This window comes from Bemisia tabaci, chromosome 6, assembly GCF_918797505.1.
Source record: "Bemisia tabaci chromosome 6, PGI_BMITA_v3".
NCBI lineage: Eukaryota > Metazoa > Arthropoda > Insecta > Hemiptera > Aleyrodidae > Bemisia > Bemisia tabaci.
The window spans coordinates 49,124,005-49,151,926 of NC_092798.1; the positions used below are offsets into that span (position 1 = coordinate 49,124,005).

General features: G+C 35.7%; 2 protein-coding genes across 9 annotated transcripts; one reads left to right on the top strand and one right to left on the bottom strand.

Annotated features, from left to right (window-relative positions):
• Positions 1-177: 177 nt before the first annotated feature.
• LOC109034777 (uncharacterized) lies at positions 178-13,969 on the top strand. 8 transcript variants are annotated; one of them, XR_011900089.1, is made up of 5 exons: positions 178-352; positions 2,627-2,800; positions 4,104-4,161; positions 4,214-4,327; positions 10,895-11,032. XR_011900089.1 is itself a non-coding variant. In XM_072301835.1 (4 exons), the coding sequence occupies exons 1-4, from the start codon at positions 5,036-5,038 to the stop codon at positions 13,520-13,522; spliced, it is 282 nt and encodes a 93-aa protein (XP_072157936.1). In that variant the 5' UTR covers positions 4,338-5,035; the 3' UTR covers positions 13,523-13,969. The 8 variants fall into 8 exon arrangements, 2 of the variants coding, with proteins under 2 accessions (XP_072157936.1, XP_018903646.2); XR_011900088.1 differs by having other exon boundaries at positions 4,104-4,327; XR_011900091.1 differs by lacking the exon at positions 178-352 and adding an exon at positions 2,260-2,402 and having other exon boundaries at positions 4,104-4,327.
• Positions 12,869-27,845, bottom strand: LOC109034750 (copine-8). Its single transcript, XM_019048054.2, has 8 exons — positions 27,642-27,845; positions 26,168-26,453; positions 25,268-25,492; positions 24,405-24,623; positions 23,071-23,200; positions 20,847-21,077; positions 18,820-18,998; positions 12,869-17,598 (listed from the first exon to the last, which is right to left on the bottom strand). Exons 1-8 carry the CDS (start codon positions 27,707-27,709, stop codon positions 17,260-17,262), a joined length of 1,677 nt encoding a protein of 558 aa, XP_018903599.1. The 5' UTR covers positions 27,710-27,845; the 3' UTR covers positions 12,869-17,259.
• Positions 27,846-27,922: the final 77 nt, after the last annotated feature.

Here is a 27,922-nt window from a genome sequence, read left to right on the forward strand (position 1 = left end):
TTGCCTCTAAATATTTATCATCGCAAATTGTAGAGATACCCATCTCTTTTTTCATCTTTTTTTTTTTTTTTTTCTTGTTATTCTCTCTCCTCACAAGGGCTAATTTCATTGGTCTTAACAGCGTCCCCGACGCCTGTCCCTTGACAAAAAAACCCTAACTTGTTAATTTTTACAGAAAAAAGAAAAGAAGAAGGAAGTTAAGAAAGATGCAGCTGTCTATTCTGGAAATACAGCTGATGGTGAAAAGAAGGACTTATCAGGACCAATGCCAGACGCCTACAGCCCTCAGTATGTTGAAGCAGCTTGGTATAACTGGTGGGAGAAGGAAGGATTTTTCAAACCCGAATATAATGTATGTATTCTGCTTAATTTCTTTTACTCTTTTACTAAGGCTTTTTTGCCTGCAATCTTGTTGATAACAATGTTAGAGACCAAGCCCTGACAGTGCACTGAATTTTTACCAGCATCAAATGCTAGCAAGCGACAGGTGAATATTGGACTGAACAGTAATTAAATCATCAGGAGATTATGCAAAACATTTGATGCCAAGGTGTTATGAAAGTAAACTTTTTATTAGAGCCAAAGCTTTTTGATCTTTGTGATCATCATCAAGGCTAAGGAAGTTACACTACATCAAGCAATAAGAAATTGCAAATCGACGGTGAAACTGCCAAACCACGTACCTCGTTTGCGGTGTTTAAAAATCTACGCTCACATTTTATTTTTTTGAAGTAGACCAAATCAATATCATTCCTTGAAATTTTCACAGAACTTTCTACGCACGAAGAGGAAAAATCACAGAAATTTTCAAGACTGGACGTCAAGTAGTTTTTCATTTAAAAAATAAAGTATGACAGGAAGTCTGCGACGTCGCAAACCGAGATACGTGGTTTGGTAGTTTCACCGTCGAAATGCAAATGAAGAATAGGATGCGTGGAGACTGTAAAAAATCTAGAACAACAAATCTTTGAAACAATTTTTTTTAGATTTTTCACCTGCCACTATGCATCCTATTCTTCATTTTACTTTGTAGTATCTTATTGCTCGATACAGTGTAACTTCCTTAGCCTTGATAATGATCTCAAAGATCGAGAAGCTTCGGCTCTAATAAAAAGTTTACTTTCTTAACACCTTGGGGCTGTATGTTTTCAATAACCTCCTGACAATTCATTATTGGTGTTACAAAGATATTCATCACAATGTTCAAATATGAACAATAATGGTTCTTTTTTTCTACAAATTGTGATTTGAAAGCTTTGTAAAGTGTCTCCGAAGTACATAAGTTTTCTAGTTTTAGTTCTTTGGGGCCAGATCAGATGCTGGTGCCTGACAGCTCACTTTCATAGTCATATTTGGCGAAAAGTACCACTGTTACAAATGCGTTAAATTTCTATGCAGTACTAAAATTCTGAAATGTAGGTCGTCCAAAAAATGTTAGTACTAATGTGTGGGGATAAATGAAAAGTGATTGAAAGATTTTTTTTGGAAAGTTGTCCAGCCGCATGTTGCATCTATATATGTTAGCATTAAAGTATGTAATTCAGTTAATGTATACATTAACTAGTTAAAGTATACATTAACTGAAGCAGCCAGTTAAAGTGTGTAATTAAATTTTTATTACACACATTAACTAGTTATTTCATAGAATAACTAGTTAATTCATAGATTAACTGGGACGTGTCAGTTAAAGTATAAAAAGGGAGGAATCTTTGAGCCCCACTTTCGGAGGACATCCAAACATCGCCTCAAAAGGGCTCCTTTTGATACCCGAATGGAAGGCCCTGTTTTTTTGAAATTGGACAAATCTCAGACCTTGACTCCATTTCGTTGTTCCGTTGTCTTTACACCATGCAAAGACCATATTCTCGACGTCTTGATTTGCCCTCTCTACACTCCCTTGACCCTGATTATGTCTCGGTTTACCGTGCACAATTTTTAATTCAGCCCACATTTCCCTCAGACACTCTATCACTGAATTGCAAATTTCCCGGCCGTTGTCCGACTGTGATACTGCTGGGGCTCCAAAAATCGTGGAAATGTATAGCAAGTTGTACGCAACCTCATCTGCTGTTTTTGTCTTTAAAGCTCGCAAACTGACGAATTTCGAAAGATAGTCTTGATAATTTAAAATAAACTTGAATTCACCATCGGGCTGCGACTGCAAATCAATCAAATCTAGTTGACAGCGACTATTTATGTGGGGAAAAATTATAGGTTTTACAACAATGCCCCTTTTCATGACATTCTCCTTTACCTGACAAGTTTCACTAAAGTCTAAAAAATCTTAACTTGGGCTTGAGTAATGTTTTTATAACGGACATTCAGTTCGTGCATCATGAATAGCCGTTTGTTTTTGTTTTGATACTTTGACTTGATTCAATTGTGACTTTCACACTTTACCTGTGAGCCGCCCGTTATTCTATAGAATAACTAGTTGAAGTGTGCAACCCACAAAAATTCTACACTTTAACTGGCCGTTTCAGTTAATGTATACTTTAACTAGTTAATGTATACATTAACGGATTACATACTTTAACGCTAACATATATAATAAGTGATAAAAATGTGAGCCAAATATGCATAATTTTTTTTACAGTTTTATTTTTTTCTTTTTTTTCTTTTTCAGAAAACCTTTTCTTGGAAGGCTGTCTGAATATGCCGACCTACCTGTGTCTGCAGTTGTACCATGCCTAAGTTTTTTCCTATGTCGTCCACTTTTTGGAGGAGCCTCCAAGCTAAACTTTAGTTTGTCATCAGAGGACTCATGAAATGCTGTTCCAAAACGTCGAGTTGTAAAGAAGTGAGTTATTGAACTTGTACATGTTTCTATGAACTATTATAACAGGGTTTCTGGTGGTCTGTGGAACATGGAAAGTCAGAGACTTTATGGGGAGCCTAGACAGTCAAGGAACTAAAGATTGTGATCTTTAAGTCCATCTATTATGTACACAGCTCATTCGTAAAACTGAATTACATTTTTCTGCTCTATGAAAAGAATATTCTGGGAGAAGTTCAAGCCAGTGTTGGTTTCGTCTCCTTTCAAAATGTATAATAGGGGCAGAGATTTTAAAACACCGCAACTGCATTTTTACTTTTGACACGCAACCAAAACACTGTAGCAAGGAATGTGTTAACAGTAACAACCTACTCTGCTATGTTAAGGATAGACGCTGTATGAACATTCACACTTTACCAAATCTCTCCCAATCAAGAAGTAATTTTTGAGGTAATAAAGGAATTTTTTTCCCTCGAAATTTTCTATCCAACCAATAATTTTTTCAAAAATTGCGAATCATCTTCTCTAAAAATTGGAAGGAGTATGTTAACGAATTTCTCTTAAAAGTATCGCTTTTATTAAGATAGATCAGACAACACATAAATGCTCATAAGGCGTTCCTCTTTACCACAGCAGTAATCTGCTGTATTTATCCGACTTGAAATTCATATTGTTTTGGTTTTCAGCCGACATCATTATAGTGGGTTTCCCCTACCACTCAAAGTAGAACACAAGCGTTTTTGTTCAATAAGCTAATTCCTGTACATAAAGCTAAATATTGGCGGTTATACCATGCCCAACTACCTCATTGTGTTTTCTAGTTTTTGGAGGAGGATCCAACCTTACTGAACCTGTCGTTAGAGGACTGTGAAAGTACTGGCACTAAACATCTAGTCAGAAAGTGGTGAATAATTGGTCTTGTATATGTATTTCGTAATCTTTAAAGGGTTTCTGATGAGCTGCAAAACCTTCAAAAGTCAAGGAATCAATGCTGGTTTAGAAAAGTCAGGAAACTTGAGGTTCTGAACTCGTGGTCTAGCTAATATTTACAGTTATTCAGTCATTTTTTTTAAAACTTCAGTGATCTTTTGCTCTTTTCGAAGGATTTTCTTTGAGAATTTTAAACCACGATGTTGGTTCGGTACCTTCTTAAAGAAATAAAATAGGAGCAGAAATTTTTGAAGCAATAGGTACAACTGATTTACGCTTTTTGCAGTTTCACCATCTCTATGTACCTAAAACATTGTGGTAGGCAACTTATTAACCATAACTTTTACTACTGTACTGTATTCTTCCAGCTTGAAATTTTCATTGTTTTATTTTTCAGGAGGTTTCATTGGATTTTCTCTATAACGCGAAATCCAACACAAGCAGTTCTTGGTCATGTTCAAGGTGGTAATTCCTCTACATAGTGCTTACAAGTGTTGGCGGCTATAGCATCCCTAACTTGCTTACTGCGGTTTCTATTTTTTGAAGACTGATCTGCCTTTAACTCAGCCAGTTGTCCGAGGACTGTTCAAATACTGACCCAGAACATCCAGTTGAAAAGAGGCGAGTTCTTGGTCTTGTACCTATATTTTATAATCTTTACCAAGTTTCCAGTGGCCTGCAGAACCTGGAAAGTGAAGTTAGGGTTTATTTGATGTGTATACAGGTAGAGTCGAAATATGTATTAAAGTGCGATGTCATTCCTAATAGATTGAATATTTCAAAGGAGAAGAATGATTCTCCTCTCTCATGGCAAGCTAAAAACCTTAATTTTTTCGTCATTTACACTTAGTTTGCATCTGACTACAGTTTTGAATATGGCAATCATTTATTGAGTCTTAAAAAGCCAAGCCACAGTGTGTTTGAGTACATTAGATACTGACTGACGTTTGTATGAAGCACTTCCTATTTTCGACTTCCACCACCACCCAGTCCATCCAACGAAGAGTCAATGCAAGAACTTGCAATCTGCACTGTCCAAAAAGGACAGTAATACACTGCACTATGGTCTGGGAGCGCCGAATCGTGGCCAAAAATCCGATTTTTGAAAGTACGAAAATCTGTCAATCGAGCATATAATCCTTATCTACATCCTTTAGTAGGTGTGAAATGACCTATCAAATCTTATGTAATTGTTTTTACGATCAGATATATGGTGGCGAACTTCACATCCTCCGAGGTAAGTAAACAAACGTGAGAATTTAAAGTGCACGTCATCGTGTATTGCCTTGTGTCGCTTTGTGATAAGTTGGCGTAGATCCCCGATCAAATATGGAAAAGAAAGGTGAAAGTAAGTACTTTTTGATGGTTTAATCGTTTTTAGTATTAAGATTGATTTTATGACCACCATGAGACTCCAAAGTTTTGTCCTGATTTAGGCAAAAAATTGCCTTCATCTTAAGTTTTAGTTATCACTAACACGAGCTAACACGTTCTTATCAGTGCAAGAATGTAGCTCATATGTTCCTCTAACAGGATATCATAGGTTTTTTTGCCGCTTTTTGCCTCTGGGGCCTTTTTTGGTCATTTTAGTGAAGGACTTAAACGACTTTCTGCGCGATCTGATTTCATTGCAGAAGGAGATAAGAGAGACGAGACAAGGTCAACGTTTGATATAGGGTGATTCATATGTATTTTTGGCTGCTGAATCCAAAAATGATAACAGTTTTTTTCAGCACTTGCCAGATTTCCAGGAAATAAAGTTTTTTTTTGCAAAAAACCTCATTTTTAAGCAAAATAATATTTTCTCCGGAAAAACGACAAATGGTGGCTAAAACTTAGGTATTTTTTTTTTATTCTTCAGCCTGTATACATAATACAAATTTATTAACTCGGCCCGCTGTGGTGTAGTGGTTGTAGTGCTGGCTTTAAGATCAAGAGGTTCCGAGTTCAATTCCTGGCTAGGCAACCCGAGAATGGTAATCCGCAAAGTTTTAGGGTCTGATCAGATCATTGAGTGAAAGTTGACGAAAGAAGGGGATTCAAGCACGCGCTAGTTCCCGAGGGCACTAGAAAAAAATAGAAACGAAAAAAAAATAAATAAATGAATAAATATAATAAAAAAGAAAATAATAATAAATTAAAGAAAAATTCTCTAGGAATAAAGATATCTCATTCATGTGTAATTTCGCAATCAAGTAACGACTTCATTTAAATTTTATCATCTACTATACCGCATTTCTGATTAATATGCTGTCTCAAAATTTTACAAATTATTTATATTAAATTTTTCTTTTCAGGAGTTTTTCACGTAACGCGTGAAACGCTTTTTGAAAAATGGAAGGAGTGCTCCAAAGGACAGAAATTGAATGGTCTCATAAGTCACGTTTTTTCTAGTAATACAGATCGTGTCACCTCAGAAGCAGAAGAAAATCAGGTATAGTAACTGCAATAGTTGTGCATCTTTTAATAGTTTGTACAACACTTTTGCGACAAATGTCCACCCAAAATATGTTTAACCTTCAACTTAACTTAATGGATCCCGCTTTAGTGTTGGTCATGGAAAATGGTTTACTCGAAGTTAAATCACACATTTGTAATATGGATAACCACTATTTCTGACTCATTTAAAGAATCACCTTGAAAGAAATCAACGTTGAATTTCAGAGCAAAAACAGATCTATCCAAGTGGTTGCAAGGGACATACGAGCTCAGAAGTGAGGAAAAAAACCCGGGAGAAGATCCAGGACCGTCAACATCTCACAGCAGAGGGCGGCCCCTAAAAAAGTTTGATGAGATGAAACCAAGAACCCAACGAAGAGCCATCTCTCAACTTTCAGAGAATGAACATCATAATTCTGAGAAGCTTGTCCGTGCTTCAATCGTTGCGGCCAAAACAACTGGTAAGTCCGACCTAGCAGTTGTTTTGCAGAAAGTCTCGAAAAGTCCAACACGAGCAAAAGAGCAGCTGGAACAGGAGGAGAAAATGCCTTTGCGTATGACAGAAGAGGCTGCCTTAGCGTTCATGTTGGAGAACTCTTTTAGTAAAGCCCAATATATGAACATAAGGTTAAATAGCAAATATTACAACGCTGACATATATCCACCCTATGAATATATTTTGGAGGCCAAAAAAGACTGTCAGGTTTCTCCATTAGAAGTTTCAGACACATGTGCGCAAGTTCCACTCTTTTGTTTGGTGGACCATACAATCAGACGAATCGCTTTGTTACAATCTGAAGTCCTGGAAACATTTTTGAGGGAAAGTGTAAAGATTGTAAGGAGGTCAACGCCGAGATGACATTTAGGTATGGTTTTGATGGCACCACCAGTCAGTCCACTTACTGCCAAAAATTCCAAAGTTCTCATGAAAGCTCTAGTGGATCGGACTCCTCTTTATTTGCCACTACCTTAGTGCCTCTTCGATTGACTGCGGATTCGGGGGATATTTTATGGGTCAATAGGACACCACAATCTGTCAGATTCTGTAGACCCATAAAACTCCAATTTGCTAAGGAATCAAAGGAGTTGGTGATGGCAGAAAAAGAGGAGTTGGATGAGCAAATCGGGAGTCTCGAGAGGGTCACAATTAAAATTAATGATGAACAAAGCCTTGTTATTCAGCCTCGTCTGAAAATGACCTTAGTCGATGGCAAAATTCTTAATTATTTGACCGACACGTTATCAACGCAAACGTGTCCTATTTGTGGTGCCAACCCTATCGATTTTAGAGACATCAAGGATTTTGACTCTCCAAAGTTTAAGCCTCGTGAAAGCTCCCTTGAGTTCGGCATTAGTTCTTTGCATGCTTGGATCCGGTTGTTTGAATGCATCCTCCATCTAGGCTACAAAGATGGGATAGCCGGGTGGCAGATGAAGTCAGATGACCAGAAAAAAGCGTATGCACTGAACAAGAAGAGAATTCAGAGCCTTTTTTGGGAGAAAATGAGCCTCAGAGTGGATATTCCCAAAAGTGGAGGATCAGGTAACACCAACTCAGGCAACACAGCCCGAAAAGCATTCAGCGATCCCGAACTATTTTCCGAAATAACCAACATCGATGTTCGGTCAATAGAGCGCCTGCAAACCATCTTGATAGCCATCTCCTGCAAATTGCCTCCAAATATTGAGCTTTTCAAGGAATATTGTCATGAAACTGGTAGACTTTACATGCAGTTATTCCCTGATAAGCCAATGACTGCAACCCTCCACAAAATCCTCGTTCACGGCAGTCAAATAATGCAAAATTCAAATCTACCTCTGGGATTTTTTGGAGAAGATGCGCCTGAGTCCAGGAATAAATTGTACAGAAATGACAGAGAGCATCATTTGAGAAAAGATATGAGAACACATAATCTTGCTGATGTTTTTAATCGTGCTATGGAGTCCTCGGATCCTCTCTTGTCATCCTTTGGCCTAGGTGAACGGATGAAAAAGAGGCGTCACAAACCGTTTCCGAAAGCGCTCCATGCTCTTTTACAAGAGCCCCAAATCGATTTGACAGTTTCAGAAACAGGCAGCTTCAGACTCTGAAACTCTACTCGAAGATCTGGATCTGGAACTTAGGGACGACATCGAACTCGATGCTGAGGAGGTGGAGTGAAGTGTATCTAAGTTTCTGATTTAAATCTTTTACATGTGTCAATAATATCCAATTTTTCAGGATTTTTTCTTAAATCGTATAATGTGATAAACTGTATGTTTCCTGTGATTTATTTTCTTCCAATGAACCTTATTTTTGTTGTTTTGTTTCTAGTTAATTCTGATGTGTCAAATATGTTCTCCAGCTTTCTGAAAAATGTTTTTATGGAGATCTCATCGTTATTTCTTTGTGAGATTTGTAGAAATTTTTTGTTATATTTTATGAAAAAAGTCCTGTTCACTCTTTAGTATGTGTGCCATTTCGGCTCTATCTCTAGTAAGAAGATTTTGCAATTGCAATATATTCCTAATTTGTGCCTTTAATTTTGTGATTTTCAGGGCTTTCCAACATCTTCTGCTGCTGAATTTGGATAAACTGATGTCAATATGACACAGGCGATTTTTTAATTCTATTATGTTTTCTATCGCTCTTTAATGTGCAAACAGAAGATTTCATTTTCCTTTTTATCTAGTCAATTTATTCGATCAATTTTAATTTAACTTGTAAGTATTTTTCTCAACTCGTTCATTTTGCAATTTCTAAATTTTTTTTTGAAATTCATGTACTTTCCTTTTGCCATTTCTTGTTTGTTCCTGATTGATCCTTTGCTTTTTTAATGATGGATGATATATATTTTTTGTGTGTATTTTGTGGAAGACTTCTTTCCTATTTTTTCTAGTCAATTTATTTTAATTATTGTTAAAACTTGTAATTAATTTTTCTAATGTAAAAGGTCTCAGTTTTGTTTCTTATGTCAGATGTTTTGTGTATGCCACTGATGCATTTTTTTAAAACCCATAGTTTTTCTATCAATGAGTATACCTAATGTTGAAGTTTGGGTCTATCATGTGAAAGATGTCATTCTTGTTTTTTTCTGGTCAATTTTCGTCATTTATTGTTCCTTTTTATAAAGTGTTTCAATTTATTTTGTGAAGATGTTTACTTTTTGCTCCTTTTTATGAATGTGTGTACATGTCTAATTATGTCTTCATTACATTATCTTTCTATTAATGACGTACTTTTCCGTTTGCCTGTATTTATTTCATAGAATAGTCCACGTCAATTTTCCTACCTAGAATCTTTATAATAATTCTAACCATAAATATCAGCGCAGAATGGTATGCACTTTGGCTGCTTCAAAGTAGTACAAAAGCTTCAGGGCTTTTAATGTCTAAGTAGTATAGAGTATACCTAAAAAAAATTTTGTAGTAGGGTTTGACGATCAAAGAGAAATTTTTCTTAAAAAGAAAAATCGTTAAAAATGAACATTTTAAGGGACAATTTTTGGTTCGGGGAGGGGGCACCCTGTAGCCGTAATATCATATATCTTGCTAACACCAATACTACCATATTGAGTGTGCAATTGTTTTAACTTACGCTCCAGTCAGCATCAATAGATCAAGAAACATAGTGCTGACTTGATTCAAATACGATCATTTCTTCTCCTCTTATTTTTCTGAAAAAAATATGTATTCTTGGGACTTTTACCTTTTTAAACTCGTGATCATTGCAAAATTAATTTCAAAATATATTTAGGCGACCTTCAAAACATTAAACTAGCAATAAATATGGTCTTTTTATCATAGTTTGGATTTTCTTCAAATATTTTGGTTCCAAGGGCCTGCCGCCATCTTGGATTTAAAAATTTAGTAAAAGTAAGGTCAAATTTGAATTCATCGACCCAAAAAACATAAGGTCACCAAATTTCATGATATTCTGATCATTTCCTGATTTATGGCCACAATTCGGCGCTCCCAGACCATAGTGCACTGACAGGGATAGAACACTTCTATTTAAAGCAGTGAGAATAAAAACTGGGAAAAATTAAAATGTTCAGGAGACGCCAAAAACTGCACAGTATGTGAAATGGTCAGTGTAATAAAGCTTTTAGTGCCAAAAAAGGTGTATGGAAAGACACTCAAAACGCTAAATTGCAATTGATGCACTGTAAATACGCATGGATGCGCTTCTGTGCAGTTTAATGAGTCCCCTGAACATTGACATTTTTCTAAGTTGGCATTTTTTCATCCTCACTGATTCAATTACAGCCCTCACAGCAATCCTAGATACAGTATTTTGAAGTGTACATGTTTACTTAAAAAGAAAATATTGCTGGGTTAAAGGAGAATTTTTCAATTACAATTTTTTTATTTAATCATTAGCCTAGTTTTACGAAATTATAACAGGAAAGTACTTTTTTTATCTAACTATAGGGATCTCTGCAAGGGCCAGCAAAAAGGAGAGTAACACCAAAAGATCCAAAATGGTGTGGTTATACCGTTCCAGAAATTTGTACCCCTCAGAGCTCTCAACGCATCCTATTGATCGAGGCTTGTAGCCATCTACGACGTACTCCCTCTAGCTTTGAACGATTGGCAAGTGCATCTTGTCCCTGTATCAGTACAAGCTGGAAAAAATCAATGTGATAGGCCCCAATGATTTGATTGATTCTGCAATTAAAGCAGTTCATTTCAGAATTCAGCTTTTATTCAGTTTCAATTCAAAAGTTTCTCAGCAGTTCTAACTATTTCTATTTCTGCATGTTCCAGATGGGCAAAGAAAATTTGAATTCCCAAATAAATTGGGAAGCATTGTTGGCTAGTGGAGTGCCAATCAGCTTTGACTTCAACGTTATGGATCATGTACCTGATGGTAATTACACCTGTGTTCTTGTGGAGACCTCTGATTCTTCTTCGGTTCAAAATTTTCCGCAAGATCCACCTTAATTTCAAGATCCAGTTGTTGAACTTAACAAAACTAGTTCTTCTGCTCTGCCTCTACAAGACTCAATTCTTCAAGATCCAGTTGTCGATCTTACCGAACCTACTTCTTCTAGTCTGACTCTACAAGACTCGATTTTTCAAGACCCTGTTGTTGAGCCTACCAAACCTAGTTCTTCTATTTTACAAACTTCTCCTTAATCATCCCAAAATTCTGTTCAAATTGACTCTCCTAAATTAAAAAAATAATGATAGACAAATGAAAAAAATGTCCGCAGATGCAGGGTCCAATAAATGAATGAAGCCAAGTCTGTGCTGTGATAATACTTCCTGTCATAAAAATTGTAAAAGCATTCTTGAAGAGGATAGGAAAATAATTTTTGTTGAATACCACGGTCTCAAAGACTATAACTCAAAGAAGAATCGGTTGTTAAGTTGTATGAAGCAGGTCCCTGTGCAAAGGCATAGAAAGAAGGGTGGTGAGTCAAGCCGCTTCTTTAATACAGAATAAAAATTAAACATTAATGGCATCGTCTTAAAATTGTTTGTCTTAAATTTTTATGTGCCCCCTTAGATGTCAGCTTAATGGCCTTCCGCCACGCTCTGAACACAAGTTCCACTGGCAATCACGCCATAACCGATGCCAGAGGTAAACGTACACCTCCCAACAAAGCTGAAACTGATCGGATTAGGTATGCCAAACAATTCATTGACAGTATTCCGGCAGTGCCATCACATTACTGTAGAAAAAAACGTAAAAAAGCTCTAGCTGCCATCAGATATTGGAAACATTACCAATTTGTATAGGTTGTATAAATTAAATTGTATCAAAAATGATAGAATACCTATTTCAGGTAGGGTTTTCCGCAACGCTTTTAGTCAATTTAATTTAAGATGTCATGTACCCAAAAAAGACAAGTGTGAAAAAGTACTAGAGTGTTGAATTTAGGTGAGGAAAATATTAAAAGAGCAGAAATGGCTACACATAGCATCGATTAGAGGTCACTAGATGCGCCGAAATTTTCGAAAGAGACCAGAATATTTCTTGTCTTGTCAGTGGAGCAAGGTCACTATGTACCTATATCCTTAGATCTTCAGAAAGTTCTCAGCACTCCTCATGGGGATAACATGCTACTGGGATTTTCAAGGAAAGTTTCTGTTTAGAATTCAATTTTACAGCGTATGAGTGTAAAACTCAAGACGGTTTTTGCTCCCTTTGGAATGATGGAATGATGCTGCAATGAATGGAATTTTGAATGCTCTGATGGATTTACGCCCTCATGTACCTACAGTCGAAATTGGACCGTGTTTAACAGAAAGGAACCAAGCCTTATCAGCTATTGCCAAATTTAACTGGGCAATTTAATTTTTTAAGAGAGAACGATTGTGCGGATTCCTTTGAACATTCCAAGGAATTAGCCTTGTATTATGGAGAAAATTTACCGAAATTTGCAGAAAAATCCGCTCAACCGTTTTCATGTATAAAATTAAATTGCCCAATTAAATTTGGCAATGGCTGATGTGGCTTGGTTCCTTTCTGTTTAACGCGGTCCAATTGTTCCATTCAAATTAAGTTTTGCAAAATGAAGGGCATAGTATAATGGCTTAGAGAAATGATTCAAAAATCGGGAGGGTAAACTGAGGTAAAGCTCATTTCAGATTACTTTTTCTCTTTTGCTGTTTGCGCAGGTTAGGGTGCATTCCCTCTGTGCATAGAGTGAAAGACAAAAACTAATCTGAAAAGGGCTCTGATCAGTAGTGGACATTTGTGGAAATGTTTTAAAAAGTTGAACAAAATAAATCTTAGGACATCCATGGATACATTTATTCAACCAAGAGAAGTGAGAATAAATTGAGTCCGACACAACAAGAAACAATGACAGGAATGAGTATATTAAGTATAAACAGACATAATCACATAACAAACATGAAATATCTCATTGTTTCAACCAATCAACAGAATATTGGTAACTCAGATAACACGAATGGCGATAACAAGGATAATTGTGATGTGGCTTGTGAGGAGAATTTTTAGTTTTTCAATTGGAGCAGAAATCTTGTCCAGAAAGAGAAGATATACCTTATGCAAATATGAAAGTTTCTATGAACAACTCCTAACGAGAAGAGGAATTTCGGGAGTCTCCTGATTTTCCATTGTTCGCTCCTCAGAATTGGTCCAAAGAGAGTGTGAAGACCTGCATTGAATAGTAGAAGAGACCACCTGATCTTCCCGCGCTATTTTTCAGCCAATCTGACATCCAACAGCCACTTTTTTAATTCTTCATCAAGAAATGAAAAAGCGGCTGTTAGGTGTCTGATTTGGCTAAAAAGAAAGCGCGGGAAGATTAACTAATCATGCACTTCTATTACTCAATGCAGGCTCCTATTTTCTTTTTAAATTCATCCCTGAATTATAATTTTATCCTTCTTACAGGTTTCACAGTTGGTGAAAAATAATTTAACAATGCCTTCGTACCAGCACTCTATCAACTAAGAGTGGTGATGTGAATAGGCTATTTCAACTTTACCATTTCTGTTTGGACAAAGCATGTAAAGTTTAAGCACCACAAGCGATACAATACAAAAGCTGTGATGGAATATTTGACGGTAGATTCTTAACAGCAATATTTTCTTACTTAAAAAACAGATCAACGAGACCGTAGCAGATTGTATGGTTATCTATTGAAAAAGAAGTGGGAAAAATAAGAGCTGATGAAGCAATTAGATGTGCATTATATTCTCTGTTTAGAATATCGCAGCACACAGTGAGTAAATTTTCTAAAAAACCAAAAATGAACGTCCAAACATAGAGCTAGTATACCATTGTGAAATCCACAGAATGCATTTAGTAATGCCAAATGTTCTTTTGTAATTTCTTTCCAAGGAAATTTACTCTGAAAAACCTGTTAAATAATAGAACCTTCTCTTCTCACAGACTAATTTACTTATGAGTAAAATTGGCACAAATTTCAACAAAAATGTATGATAGAAGTCTTGAGAGACAGACTGCAAGGGTCATATATAGAGTTACATGTATAATTATTGTACGCCACAAGCTAAATTATGATAATTAAATTTATTAACAAAATTGCCTGCAACTTTTAATCCTTCTTTAATATTTATAGTATATTTTAATGGTTCACCTTAATATAACACATCAAGTCGATAATTAAAATGTTTTTTGTCACTGGGACAACACCGAACGAAAGTGAGATGGACTGTATTTTGAAATTTGGAACTATAATTTCTGGCTTATCTGCAAAGACATTTGTGTGCATTGGTAAACTAATGGTATATACGTTGTTTCCAAACTGAACCAGAAATTATAGTTCCTGATTGAAAAATGTAGTCTACATACGTTTCTTGGATTACATCCATATGGCTAAAGATAATAACACCATTGGCCTTAACACCAAAATTAAACAATTCAATTTAATAGAGGTATCATCTAAGTGTTCAATAACTCAAATGATAACACCATTTATCAAAAAAACGTACTTATGATGAAGAAATAAGAGAAAACCATACTGCCAAGATACAAGAGTTGACACCTTCCATGTTATTTTTACAAAGGCAATAGCTCTGCTACTTATATGGCAATGTAGGAATTTTGCATTTTGACCAATGTCGTTACTTTACCTCTTGTACAAGTAAAAAATATTCATAAAAATTTGCAAGACAGCCCTACGTATTTGGGGTGACAAGAGAACTAAAATTCTTGAGAATGAGACTAGAATTGGAGTCGAATCTTCTTACAAGCACATCGGCAATGTGGCTGTCACCTGTAAGTGACATTTGTCGATTGAGTTATTGTTCAAAACTTGGATAGAGTAAAACAGCTGATTGGACTGCATGTTGCAATTTGGAACTATAAATTCTGGTTCATCTGAGGAAACACTAATGTGAATAGAGAAACTAATGGCACATATGTTGTTTTTAAACTGGGCCGGAATTTATAGTTCCTAATTGCAAAAAGAAGTCCAATTATGACACAACTCTCACAGCCAGATTACATTTTGCCAGAGAAGTAACAGGGAAGCTCTGAAGAAATTGGGGAGGGAGACACTGAACGTCTTGTTAATTGATACGTTCATTACAGGAAAGTAGATGATTAGCCAACAGTAGATTAATAAGGTTTGCCAAAAAATTTATGTCACTCTTTTGAAAACATTTTGCACAAGAAAGTTAGTGGTCGGTGAGAAAATATTGCAGGACAGCCATGAGGTGCAGACAAACAAACAAAAGCACATAAAAATGACAGGTACAGAAGATTTTAATTCCAGCATTGATGCAGAAGCTAAGTCAGCGCAAAAAAGCCAGATTGTCTCCCAAACAGGATCAATCATGTAGGAGCCACAAAATTGTGAACACTCAGCCAGACAAAGAGACTATAAGACATTAATCTCTTCTTAATACGGAGTATTTTGATTGGTCAGTGGGATACTTGAAAATTCACTCAAATAACCAAGCAAGGTGTATGAACTCAATATCACGCAGACTTGATTGACTTCACAGCGTTCTATTTTACATTCAAAGAGACTAAATCATTAACTATGAGATTGACATTATCTTGTCGACATTAGAAATCTGAACACATGAACCTGATTGAGAAAAACTTGAACAGCTTTGTTTCCAAAGCAGAATAAAAAGTTAGAAAAGTAAAAAGATGGCTAAGATAAAGAGAGACAAAAAATCATACTACCATTCAAAAGTAAGAAAATGAGCACTCACCCCCTAATCACTCGCACAAGCATACGTTCACTCATTCATAAGTTTAGACAGCGCTAAGGTCCATCGTCCTAGATGACGGGAATAAGGTACAAAAGATTGATCTGGGCCCTTGTTTGAAATGATTAGGTAGGTACTTTTCAATAGACAGCAAAATATCGCAATGAAGATCATATCAATGACTAAAAGCATAAAATTCATAACTCAGTACTCTATTGCAATTTTTTTAAATCTCCAATTGTGCTCTATTATCTTCTAGAAAAACTAACCAAAACTTTGTCGTTGCAATTTCAAGTGATTTCTTTAGAATGAGAGAAGAAAATTGAGTGACGAAAAATATAAAATTACAATGAAAGTGTTGGTTAGTTTCCCTGTAAGAAAATCAAATATTGGGGGCAACCTACATCGCAATCGAGATACAATTTTTTTTTATTTTGGCCATGGACATACTTACAGTGCATATCAGCCTTGAAACTAGAAAAAAAAACAAAAATTTGATCGCCGTTTTTCAAATTACCTCCTTTCCCATTTGTTTTGCTTTCAAAGAATATAAGTAAATTTCATTGCTTCAAAATAGTAACGGGATATTCTTCATACACTGATTAACATACAAGAATCATACGGAATGATATTACTTAGCTTTCCATTCAAATTTATAGTAAGGCCAGCAATTTTCAATCAGCGAATGGAGATAAATTTTTTTCTAGTTTCACTATTGACACCTGATAAATTATTAATGGTTTATTTATTAAATAAAATGAGAAGGAATAGAAAAATAGGAAGATAAGTGTAAAATAATTTTCCATGACAAAACTTGAGAGCATATCAGAGGGGTGGATTTTTTAAGAAGTGGAGAGCTCCAAGAGGCGCACATTTCCTGTTGGTGAAGAGTGACCCATACATGTACTTTGCTAATTCAATCACCATGATTTTTAAGCAATCTGATGAATAACGAATAGCTCCTTTCAGCTCTAGCAAAAGTTAGCTCCAGCTCCATGCATTAAATGCTATTTTACTTTGATCAAAAGGTGATTTGTTTTATTTTTGAGATATTCTTTCTAAAAATGAAAAAACTTCCCATTTTTTTGAGATAGTTCATAATCTGCTCGTCTGGTTTGTCTCTTATGTATTCCCTGTGCATTTCAGTAGCACCAATTATTGGCTTTGAAATATATGCATAACAAGTTTTACGGACAGGTGCAGCGGTTGGTCTCTCTGGCTCTATTTCTATTTCTCTATGATCGGTAATCTACTATTGCAATTTTTAGTTCAATCTATGATATGCTCACAAGAGTAAAAATATTCGCATGGATATAATTTAACACAAAATGCTCAAAAAATGCATGCTTTAACGAGTTAGCTTTGCAACTTTATAAGCTAGCGGCCCGTATTCAAACTGAACACTAAAGTTAAGAGTGCAAATGGCAAAAGGAGTAGAATGATTAATGATATGAATTAAACAAATCTCAATGGGTGGTGTTGAGTTGCTCAGGATCAGGAGGAAGAAATGAGATTGTACTTAGAGGAGGCTTTGGTTCAATTTTATTAGCTTTCATAAAGCTAATGAACTGGCCGGGAACTTCCGCAAGAACTTCTTTTGCAAGACGTATCCTTGCTGTGCGAGGGTCACCTGTGTTTACAAACTTATTGAAAGGAACAAATTGAACGATATCACGCAAGGCTTTGACGCCGTTGGCTTTAAGACCCACAGTATCAGCGTCCAAAGTCTCCATCGCTGAGAAATCTGCATTTCCAACACCAACGATGATTATCGACATGGGCAAACCTGAGGCATTGACGATTGCCTGCAAAACAGAAAATCATAAATTTAAGACAAAATTTATTACAAAGTGATCATAAAAAATTCTATTAGTTAAGAGGATTTGCTTAAGAGGGTTTTTAAACTAGCGATAAAGGATGCAAGCAAGATCATTTTTTTTTTACTTTCTGCGACCTCAAAGCTGGGTGATTTTCAGAATGAATCACTAGACATGGTCTGAATAAAATTGAAGTACCATTAAATACGACAAGGTCAGGCAAAATATGCCGTAAGGTGCAAGTAAAAAATGAGATAACTTTACTACGGCTGGGGATGGGGGGCATTCTGCAGCATTGGGTGTGAAGAACATGCAAACATTTCTAAAACTGACCCCAAAAATTCGAAGTTCTGAGATGAAAAACAGGGAACTCCAGAGAGTCAATGTTAAAGTTTGCTAGTACTGTTGCCAGTTTTAGGAACAATTACTTCAATCTTTTGCAAAGTGCAATTACTGATATTGATTAAAATTCTGCGTATTTGTTGACAGATCTTTTTCTAATTAAACGGAAAAGAAAAGAAGAAGAAACAGGCTTTGGTCCCATTTTAACAACAGGCAAGGAAAAATGGACGTATTTCTGCCAAACGGAACTATGTGCAGTTAGACATGAGCCCCAAGACACATGAGAATAATTGCCTCACACGGCTCATGTCATAATACACTTAGTTCCGTTAGGCAGAAACACGTCCAAATAGTTATCAAAATGCAGAGTCAAAAGGATTACATATAATTAATGGAATTTTCAGTGTTTTACTTTTGTGGCATAATGTCAAATGAACTTCTTGCCATAATCCCAAGTAGCAGTGATAAGTTGTGATTTGTTCATAGAATGTACTGCGATTTTATCGACATCAGTTTCTTGTAATATTATCCGATACAAAATTGCGATTTCATTACAGAAATTTGCGATAACATTGCTATTTTATCAACGGCCATCGATCGCATTATAATCGAACCAAAAATCTTGATACTTGGAGATAAAATTTCGATTTGATCGAATGCTATTTTTCAGAGGTGACATTGCGACATGATCAAAGATAATTGCTGAAATGTTGATGATCTTACTGAATTCATGGCTAAAAGATCTTAAAAAAATCGCAAATTAATTTAGAAAAATCGCGATTTTTCCATTGTAAAACGCTACTTGAGATTAAGTAAAAGAAGTGACTAAACGGTAACAAAACAATTTTTGTCTGAGTTTACACTTACCTCAGTCGTTTGTGGCATATCTGTAATGACACCATCAGTTAAAATGAGTAAAATGAAATAACTGGAACCATCCGAATGCTGCTGAGCAAATTTGGCGACGTGATTGATCACGGGGGAGAAATTAGTTGGTCCATACAGTTGAACCTGCCGTATACAATTCTTGTATGCTTGAAGAACTCCTGTGAATAAAAAAGTACCACATACAATCATGAGTTTCTTCGTATGTAACAAGATGGAGAAATGGTACTGGGTCCACACCATTTCGCGGGGAAAACACAGCCAAGAAGTTCCAAAAATTAAAATTAGAGTCAAAATTAAATTTTTTGAACTCTAATGCGTACCAGTACAAAACTGAGGGGGGAGAGTGTTCAGCTCAGGCAGTTTGCATTGGAATATTTAGTTGGAGTCACGCCAAGAGATCTATACCGGTTTGGGCCTTTTTAGGCCTCATCAGCAGATCACACTCGGCAGTGAACCCAACTTATCATGCCGCAAAATCCAAGACAGTATTAAAACGCCGTCATGGATATGACCCAAGGCATGACACAAAAGTGTGATTCTCGCGCCATCTACCGTTGCTGCTGAACAACTCTCATAACAAAACAAGGAAAACCCGAAAAAATGATTATCAGGATGGTTGGAGATGCGAACACATTTAGACGCAACCGCCCGCTCCCAAACGGGAGAAACACATATCCCCAAACTGTGTGTAGGTATAAATGAAAAAAAAAAACACTAAAAAGGGGCCCGAACTGTATACAGTTCTTCGTAAGTACATAAGCAAAATATTCAAAAAAATTGGAAAATAAAAATATGGCTATTTTACATTGATCTCATACGGCCGCTTCAATGAAAAAGTACCTAAGGGCAAAAGCAAAAACAGAACTTTAGTTACTCTTTCCCTTCCCTTTTTTCCCCAAAACCTTTTGAAAAAACTAATAAGATACTGGCCCCTATTGTGTGCACTCTCCTTGCAGGCATACATATTGAGTTTAAATGAAAGATAGGAATCTTGCAAGATTAACATTAAAATAGATGACATTGGATAGAGTTGCGACATCATACTTTATCACCCAATACTGCATAAAACTGTGTTGGTACTAATAAAATAATTTCAAGTCTCTACAACTTTTCTACAAAAAAGTGACAATATTGTACATGATTCTTGTGATTATTTTGTAAAATTTAAAGATGCCATGGTGAGACAGACTGCTGCCTACTAAAAAGACCATTGGCAGTAGCAACGAGTTTTTCAAAATTAAATTTTCTTCTAGATTCGATTCACTTAAAAATAATATTTAGAGAATTGGTTGGAGGCTAAAATAGCAAAATGCATCCCTTTGGAAAAGAATGATAGTTGTAGGATAGTGGTAAGCAGGTGCAAGGAAATGCCTTTTTATCTTCGAAAAGGTAGCAGGAAGTGCAATTAACCATACAAGAGAAGAGAGCAGCACAAAATGCTATCTTGTTATGAAATTTATGTGTTATCATGTTGAGAATTAACCTCTGAAAACAAGCAAAAGGCGCTACATACAATTATCCTCGATAATAAAACCTAAATAAATCCCTTATTTTCATAATAGAGGGAAAAATTTGCTGATTTTCATTTATTCTAACAATTTTCAAGTCTATGATTATTGATACTTTTACTAAAAGAAAAAGCTATGAGTGTCACCTTTTTCTTTAACAGAAAGTGGTAGCTGTAAGTTTTTCATAACTTCATTTTTGTTCATACTACTCTATTCAGTGGTATGGCAGCATCAGACTTCATGCATACCCAAGAAAAATTTTTCAACAGAAAAATAGCGATATAATGAGATTTTATCGATGATAAAATCAAAATCGCTAGAATCATCAACATCCAAGCGATTATCCTTGATCTTATCCCCCGGAAATTTATCGCGATATTATCAAGATAAAAATTGCGATGTGTAGCCATTTGATTGCCACCTACATAATCATGATAACTAACCAATAAAATCGCTTTGCATCACGATCACTGCTACTTGGGTAGTGGAAAAACTTACCATTGACTCCTTCGCAGTAAGGATTTGACGGGTGCATATTCACAAAGAACTCGTGAGAGACAACACCATGAGGTGGGAGCCTTGCACCAAATCCCAAGACAGGGAACATTTTATCTGAGTCATAGTCTTGAATGATCGAGACTACGGAGCTGATAGCTTGCTCGTAACAGTTGGCGAATCCATCGCACACATAGTGCAAGGACGATGGATGAGCAGGGTTACCATTCGAACCTGAAGGTAAAAGGCACATTAGTTTTAGAATCAACTTAGAATTAGAAATACTTCTGATTGAATAATTAAATAAAAATGAATCAAGTTGTGCCTTAATGAAGGGTATACAAACATAAAATTGCTGTCAAAAGTAGATCAGTTGCTAAGTGAGTGAATGAGGAGAAATTGTGTTATTTTATCACTTGTATTTTTACTATGACGCATGTCATGATACCAGAATCATTTCTTTCTTTATTTATTTTACACTTTTATGGGCAAACCCATTAAGAAATACATATGTGCGAAAAAATAAATAGCAAAATAATCACCATTCAAAGAGGTAAGAGAGAGAAAAGTATCGTAATAGTTTACTACGATAGACACAGCTTACATTTCACTTACAAGTAAATCCTCAGTTCATTTTTTAAAAGAGGAAATGGGCAAATGGAAAAAATCTGAAAAAAATCTAAAAGAAAAAAAATCAAATTGGAAAGTCAATCAAATCAAAAATCAAAGGTTATGGCAACTTTGACATTGCTGCTGGCTTTTGTTCTGACAATTCTGGTCACTTTTTTTCTGCTGATTTAAAGGAGAAGATTCATTCTGTCGACAAAGATTCAAATTCAATTCTCTATTCAAAATTTTTCAAAGTCAGCTGGTCTTTTACGATGGGCCTCTAGACAAGGTATGATGTTTGAATTAAAGCATAACACTGCATGTTTTCTCCTCAAAATTCTACAAGGAAAACAAACCACACAATGGTGAGTCTGAAAAAAACTCCTGAACAAAATATAAGTGTTTTCTATCAATATTGGTTCGATGGCAAAAATACAAATGACGTCATTTGTATAGTCGAATTTCCATTTGATCTGTGTCTAAAAGACTTGTTAATATCTCATTCAGGGGTTGATTTCAAAACTTGGCGTTGGTGAATTGTTTTCTATGTGGGATTTTGAAGAGAAAATATTTGACGTTTTCCTCTGCCTCAGACCTTGTCTAGTGGTCCACTAGGTGTATTTATCATTTAATCGGAAAAGAGGCCTCTTTTGGTTTTGCACCTGCATGTAAAAAAATACACACATCGCATTTTTAGGACATTTTCTGAATTATCCAATCTTTTTGTGATTAGAGGTGGCTGACTGCCACATTATTTGGATGATCCGAGGTTTAGTGTACATTTAAATAGAAACTTAGTATTTTCAACATGCAAGAATCGTTATTAAAGACCCCAAGGCTCCTCTTCTAAATTAAGAGTCAATAGGAGTCGTCCAAAACTTTAAAACCTGAATTTACTTTAAAAAAAGCATTTTAAGAGAATAATTTTTTCCCAGTTGTAAATGATGCCAATTTTATAAATAAATTCTTATGATACAATACATAGTATTTCCAAATAATTGATCGTTTCAAATGGCTAAAAACTGAAAGTCACAAAAAATTATGAACACTTTATGGAACTTGTAACCAGACTCAGTGGGTCAGGTGCACTGGTTACAGAATTGTGTTTTGATGCTTGATTCTTGTTGATCAGCTAAAAATAATAAGATCCGTCGAAACAGCAGCTCTCTAAGTTCAATATTAACCTAGGTATTGCGCTTTGAAAAATTCCGTTTATGATAGCATCCACAGCAGTTGTGACACAGTTGGTTTCTTCCATCTTGCTTTCATCCAGATTTCACGTTGAGTAATCAGTGCAAATGTGTGTCACCCTAACTGATGAAGGCAAGGTGGAAGGTACCAAGAGTGTCACAACCTTGTTGGATGACGTCATGAACCGAAGTTTTCAAAGCGTGATTACTCAGTTAATATTCAACATAGAAAGTTGCTGTTTGGACAGATCCAATTATTCTTTGCTCAGCTACAAGAATCAAGCACCAAAACACGATTCTGAGCCCAGCGCAATTGACCCATTGACCCTGCTGATGATAAGAGCAGAGAGATGGGATTTATACAAATTGTTTTTTTGATGAAAAAGCAACCGAGCTTGCGCCCGGTAAGTTACTAACAGTTTCCTCACCTGTGAAGTCTATTGCTATTGTGCAATGCAGCTGAGTCCCTCCTCTGACATAGTCCATAAATGAATGGATTTTCTTTACTTGGAAAAAGTCGAGGGCAATTTCGCCGGAACCAGAATAATTTTTTTTTAACTGAAATGAGTGTAAAGCAAAATATGATGTAGGTAAATCGACAAAACTTGTTGAAAAAAACGAAAAAAGTATAGGCTGCATATTCCCTAATTTATTTTTAATGAAATCAGAGGTAAAATATGAAATAGATCTAAAAATTACAAATATTTGTTTTAGTATACATGGTAAAAATTATACTAAATTGATTAATTGGAAAGAAATCATTTTAACTTAACTATTTTCTTTCTCTGATAATGGATACCTCTTTTAATTTTCAAAAACATATTGAATTTTTTTCACTTTTCGTAATTTAATGGATCAAAACTTCTAAAGATTTCCATTTTTTTGGTTCTCTGCAATTTTAAGGCGATTATATTTTCCTTAAAATGTTTCCCACCTCCTTGCCCTGATATTTTTACCTCTCCACCTTCTTTTTCTTGAAAAAAACAAAACCTGAAAAATGTAAACACGACAACAAAATTATATGCACTAATGTCCGGGGAAAATGATTTGCCTTTACTGATTAGGTGTTTCCAGAGAGAAAAAGAGCTAATTTCACAAAAACTTGACAGTTTTCACGTTTTCATAAGCTACTTCATTCCGTTCCTTGATAAAATAACAAAGCACGTTAGGCTACTTACTTTCAAAATAGTCATGCAGATATTAATATAAAAATAACTATAAAGATTACATTTCAATTCTGAAAATATGGAATAGCATTTTATTGTCCATTTTGTGACAATTTTTTGGGTTTCCAACTGTTTTTAAAACAGGTTGTATCATTTCAATTAGGTTTGAATTGTAACAAGGAGTTAGGTTTCATGAGCATGCATGCATGTTTCCCTGTTTGACGTGAATTTTGGTATTTTTTTAACATGAAATCGTTCATTCGTGATATGAATTGTACGGAAGCCATGTTGCATTGGATTCAAGGTAATTGAAACTATGATTAATCGCCTCACAGGCAGTCATAAACTTCACGCCAATAAGATGCATTCATTTTAGGACTTCACCACTGAGGCTCTTTTTCTCAGCTAAAAAAGTAGGTTTGAACTTCTTAACATTTAGAAACGTACATTACATTGCAAGAAAATACCCTAAAAAAACCTATTTTCAAGGCAGATCTTACAACATCCTTATTTTCTCGAGATGGATTGATTATTTTTTAAGTGATGGTTTGTTGACCATTAAGAAATTTTTGTACAAATACGTGTATGAGTTTTACCCTTTTCTCCGGATGGATGCATTTAAAACGAGTTTTTGAAGATGGTCCCTCACTTAGTTGTTGGAGCGTTGCATAAAACTCTCCGATCAAACTATGAGAGCCACTTGCATTCCAGTCATAACAGACAAATTTCAGATTTCGATGATAGTCACCATTGCAGAGAGTTCGAACCGGCAGAGAAAATCTTTGCCATTTAGGATTCAGGGTACACTTGATGACCTAAAAATAGTACAAAATGTTAATGCACATAATTTTATGGAAACTAGAGCAAAAATCATTATTGAAAATAAAAAGTCTCCAGTTTTTTAAATCTAAGTGTAAACATGATAAACACAACAGTGATTTTCATGAGCACAAATCGGATGCTGATGGCTCCTTCTGACCAGCATAGAAAACTAAACATAAAGTCCCTCCTTTGTCTCCCAATACTTTGCTGGGTCCTTAGGATTCAAGCTGCACTGTGACAAAATGGGTTCAAGTGAAAACTCAGTATAAACCACTTTCTAATCTTATGTACTGCAAACAGGTTGCCGCCGTCAGGGATTACCAGGAAAACTGGGACTTGTCAGGGAATTTTAAAAAATCACTTAAATCATGGAAATGTCAGGGAAAAATTGTTAAATCACCTTTATTTGCTCTCTGGAGTAAGTTCGCCGTTTTGAACAACAAATTTTGCCTGAAAATCATTTCAAATTGTGTCTTTTTAACCATCTGGCATATCTCCAACTGTCAGAGAATTTTACTAAAACAAGACAAGGAAATCGGGGAAATGTCATCAGGGAATTTCAATTTCAAAATTCTGTTGCAACTCTGAGTGAAATGTCATACTTAAAATTACGAAGACAATTTTTTTGATACCTTACCTCAGTCTTGTGGACTAGAGAATAATCTCCAGACTCCAACGACTTGTGAATTTCAAGGAAGGGGTCGGATTTCCCAAACCAATCCTTTTTATCTAAGTTGTAGCCACTGAACTGTAGGTAAACCTCATCTTTTAAAGTTGCTAACTCTTCTGCTGCGATTAAAATGTAACTTTTTTGAGAGGCATGGACACGATCGTATCCTTTCTGCAAGAGCTGAAGTTTTACCTGCAAAATAAGAACAACATTTTCTAAATAAAACATCCATTGCTTTGATTCCCTTTCGGGGGTATTACCTTTAGGAGCCATTTTATTTGGCTACGAAAATTCATTAAAGAGACTATCTACTATTTTTTTGGAACCTTAGACATGTTTTATGTCGTAGCTAGAAATTTAGCAGCATCCCTCACTTTTAGGGACCAAAGCCTGACGTTTTGGCACATTTGACATGAAACGCCTTGTGAACTGAAAACACTGAAGTCATTAGTTATAAATAATATGGATGAACTCGATAGACTTTAGGCATTCTGCTAGTGCGTTAAGTTTAACAGAGATTTGAACAAAATAGTCAACACAAAGAAATCCTTCACAAAAATGTTCTCCGAGCCATTATTGAAATTTTCCTACTTGTCTGAAGCAAAATTTATTTATTTATTTATTTTACATACTTACAAAAGTGCCCCATGATTGGGACTGAGGCAAATGTCAAAGTATACAGTCACCTATGCAAAATACTAATAAAATACTATGTAACGTAATAACAGAAGAGAAAAAATTTAGAATAGACTGCCTTACGATTGTGATCGGTGAGTCTCGTGATAACAATGTCAAAGTTCATCCAGTTTGAGAAACAAACATGGAATAAGAACAATATGGAAACAAGATACTTTATGGTTGATTTACCTTGCCGTTGGAGATAATTTGACCTAAATTACAGGTGACAAAACCGAGAAAATCATGATCCTCGAGCCGTGGGCTTTCAGAGTCAACATCATACAGTTCAAATTTTAGAGGCTGTTGTTCTTCAAATCGATAACTCAGAAGAACTTTTGAAGCAAAATCTGGATCATGAGAATTTAAAATGGTTTCTGTTCTGTGATACTCAACCCAATGGGTATCTCCAAATGGCTGGATATATGTTACACACATAGGATCCGATTTTGACAGAACATCTTTGCCCTCCAAGCCCCTGGAAATTAAGAATCAATGTAATGAGAGATGACAATCTTCATTAAAATCATGTTAAATAAACAGAAAGTTATACATGATATTTGCAGTTTTTGTGGGTCTGGAAACCAGATAGACAACATCTACTTTAATAGATGGCCAAGCAAGGTGACACTTCAACAGCTTATAACCATCAAGTTCCTATTAATTTTCTTGCCTCACACACAATGTGCAAGTCGCCACATGAGTATACTAGAGTGCTCTGCCATTCCCAATGGTCATCAAAACCTATCCTCTCCCCGATCATCCGGCAAATAAAACCTCCTGAGCTCTGCCTCCATTCCCTGCCACAAACCTGTCACTGGGCAGTTACTCCACTTTCTTCCGGGATTCCGGGAAGAACCTAATTGAACTTTAGTCTAGGCAACTGACCATCCCGTATCCTCTGCACGAGTCCATACAAATCGATGGTGTAAGTCGTCATTCACATATCTCGTTTGCGGTGTCTGAAAATCTCCGCCTCTATGTTATTTTTTTAAAGGAGAACAAATTTACATCATTCCTTGAAGTTATTGCAGAATTTTCTTTGCACAGAGAAGAATAATCACGGCAGTTTTAAAGAATTGCCGTTGAGTGGTTTTCAATTTAAAAAAGAAAGTATGACAGGAAGTCTGCGACATCGCAACCCGAGTTATATGATTGCTGACTTACACCATCGACATGTCACTTTACAAAGGTACTTCAATAGCAAAGATTGATGGTTTATACCTCTGATTGGCCTTCAATCAGTGCCTTCCAGGTGCTCAATACCTGCATTCCAATGGAAGCTTTAATGAGGGTGCTATAAACAAGATACAATGTCTCAACATACACTGAACTAGTTTTAGATACGTCGCAAGTTCAGGTCATGACAATTAACAACGTTTAGAGTTAAACAGGAGATCCACAACCCTGGTTTGCGGGAATACTTCCATTAATAACCTGGAGACTGCAAATATTTTGTTTCACTCTGGAAGAGCGCAAAATTTGGTCTGGACTATGGTAGAATTGCATCACGTGTTCTAGGTTGCAACGCCTGAGATCACGAATAACTCGATATGCTTGGATTTTAAATTTCGATGAATTCACAGGTAAATAGAGTCCCATATGAAGAATTCATAAAAATGTAATTAAAAAGTACGATTATAATAGATTGTAATAACTGATATACCTGCATGAGATAGTGAGTTCAACTTCAGAGGTTGGCTGAGCAGCTGAGCCTGGAACAAAGGCTGTCATTTAAGAAACTGAAAGAAATTTGTGAGATATGGGCAGATGAACACTACCTCTAACGAAATGCACAGAAAATTTAAAAAATTAGACAAAAAAGCACGTCAAATCAGTAAAATTGTGTTCCTTATCACTGTTCTTGAAACAAAACAATAACAAAACGCAATCTGTTGAATATTGGTGACTGTTGACGGTGTTCGATGTTGCTCGGTGTTTACAAAC

Excerpts from the sequence above, each read along its gene's own strand:
- LOC109034777 (XM_019048101.2), top strand. Across the intron at positions 6,141-10,894 it reads CAGAAGCAGAAGAAAATCAG|ATGGGCAAAGAAAATTTGAA; the intron begins GTATAGTAACTG and ends TGCATGTTCCAG.
- LOC109034750 (XM_019048054.2), bottom strand. The coding sequence starts at position 27,709 with ATGACAGCCTTTGTTCCAGGCTCAGCTGCTCAGCCAACCTCTGAAGTT. Across the intron at positions 23,201-24,404 it reads GCATCCATCCGGAGAAAAGG|TTAAAAAAAAATTATTCTGG; the intron begins GTAAAACTCATA and ends CACTCATTTCAG. Across the intron at positions 17,599-18,819 it reads ATATGCCACAAACGACTGAG|GCAATCGTCAATGCCTCAGG; the intron begins GTAAGTGTAAAC and ends TCTGTTTTGCAG.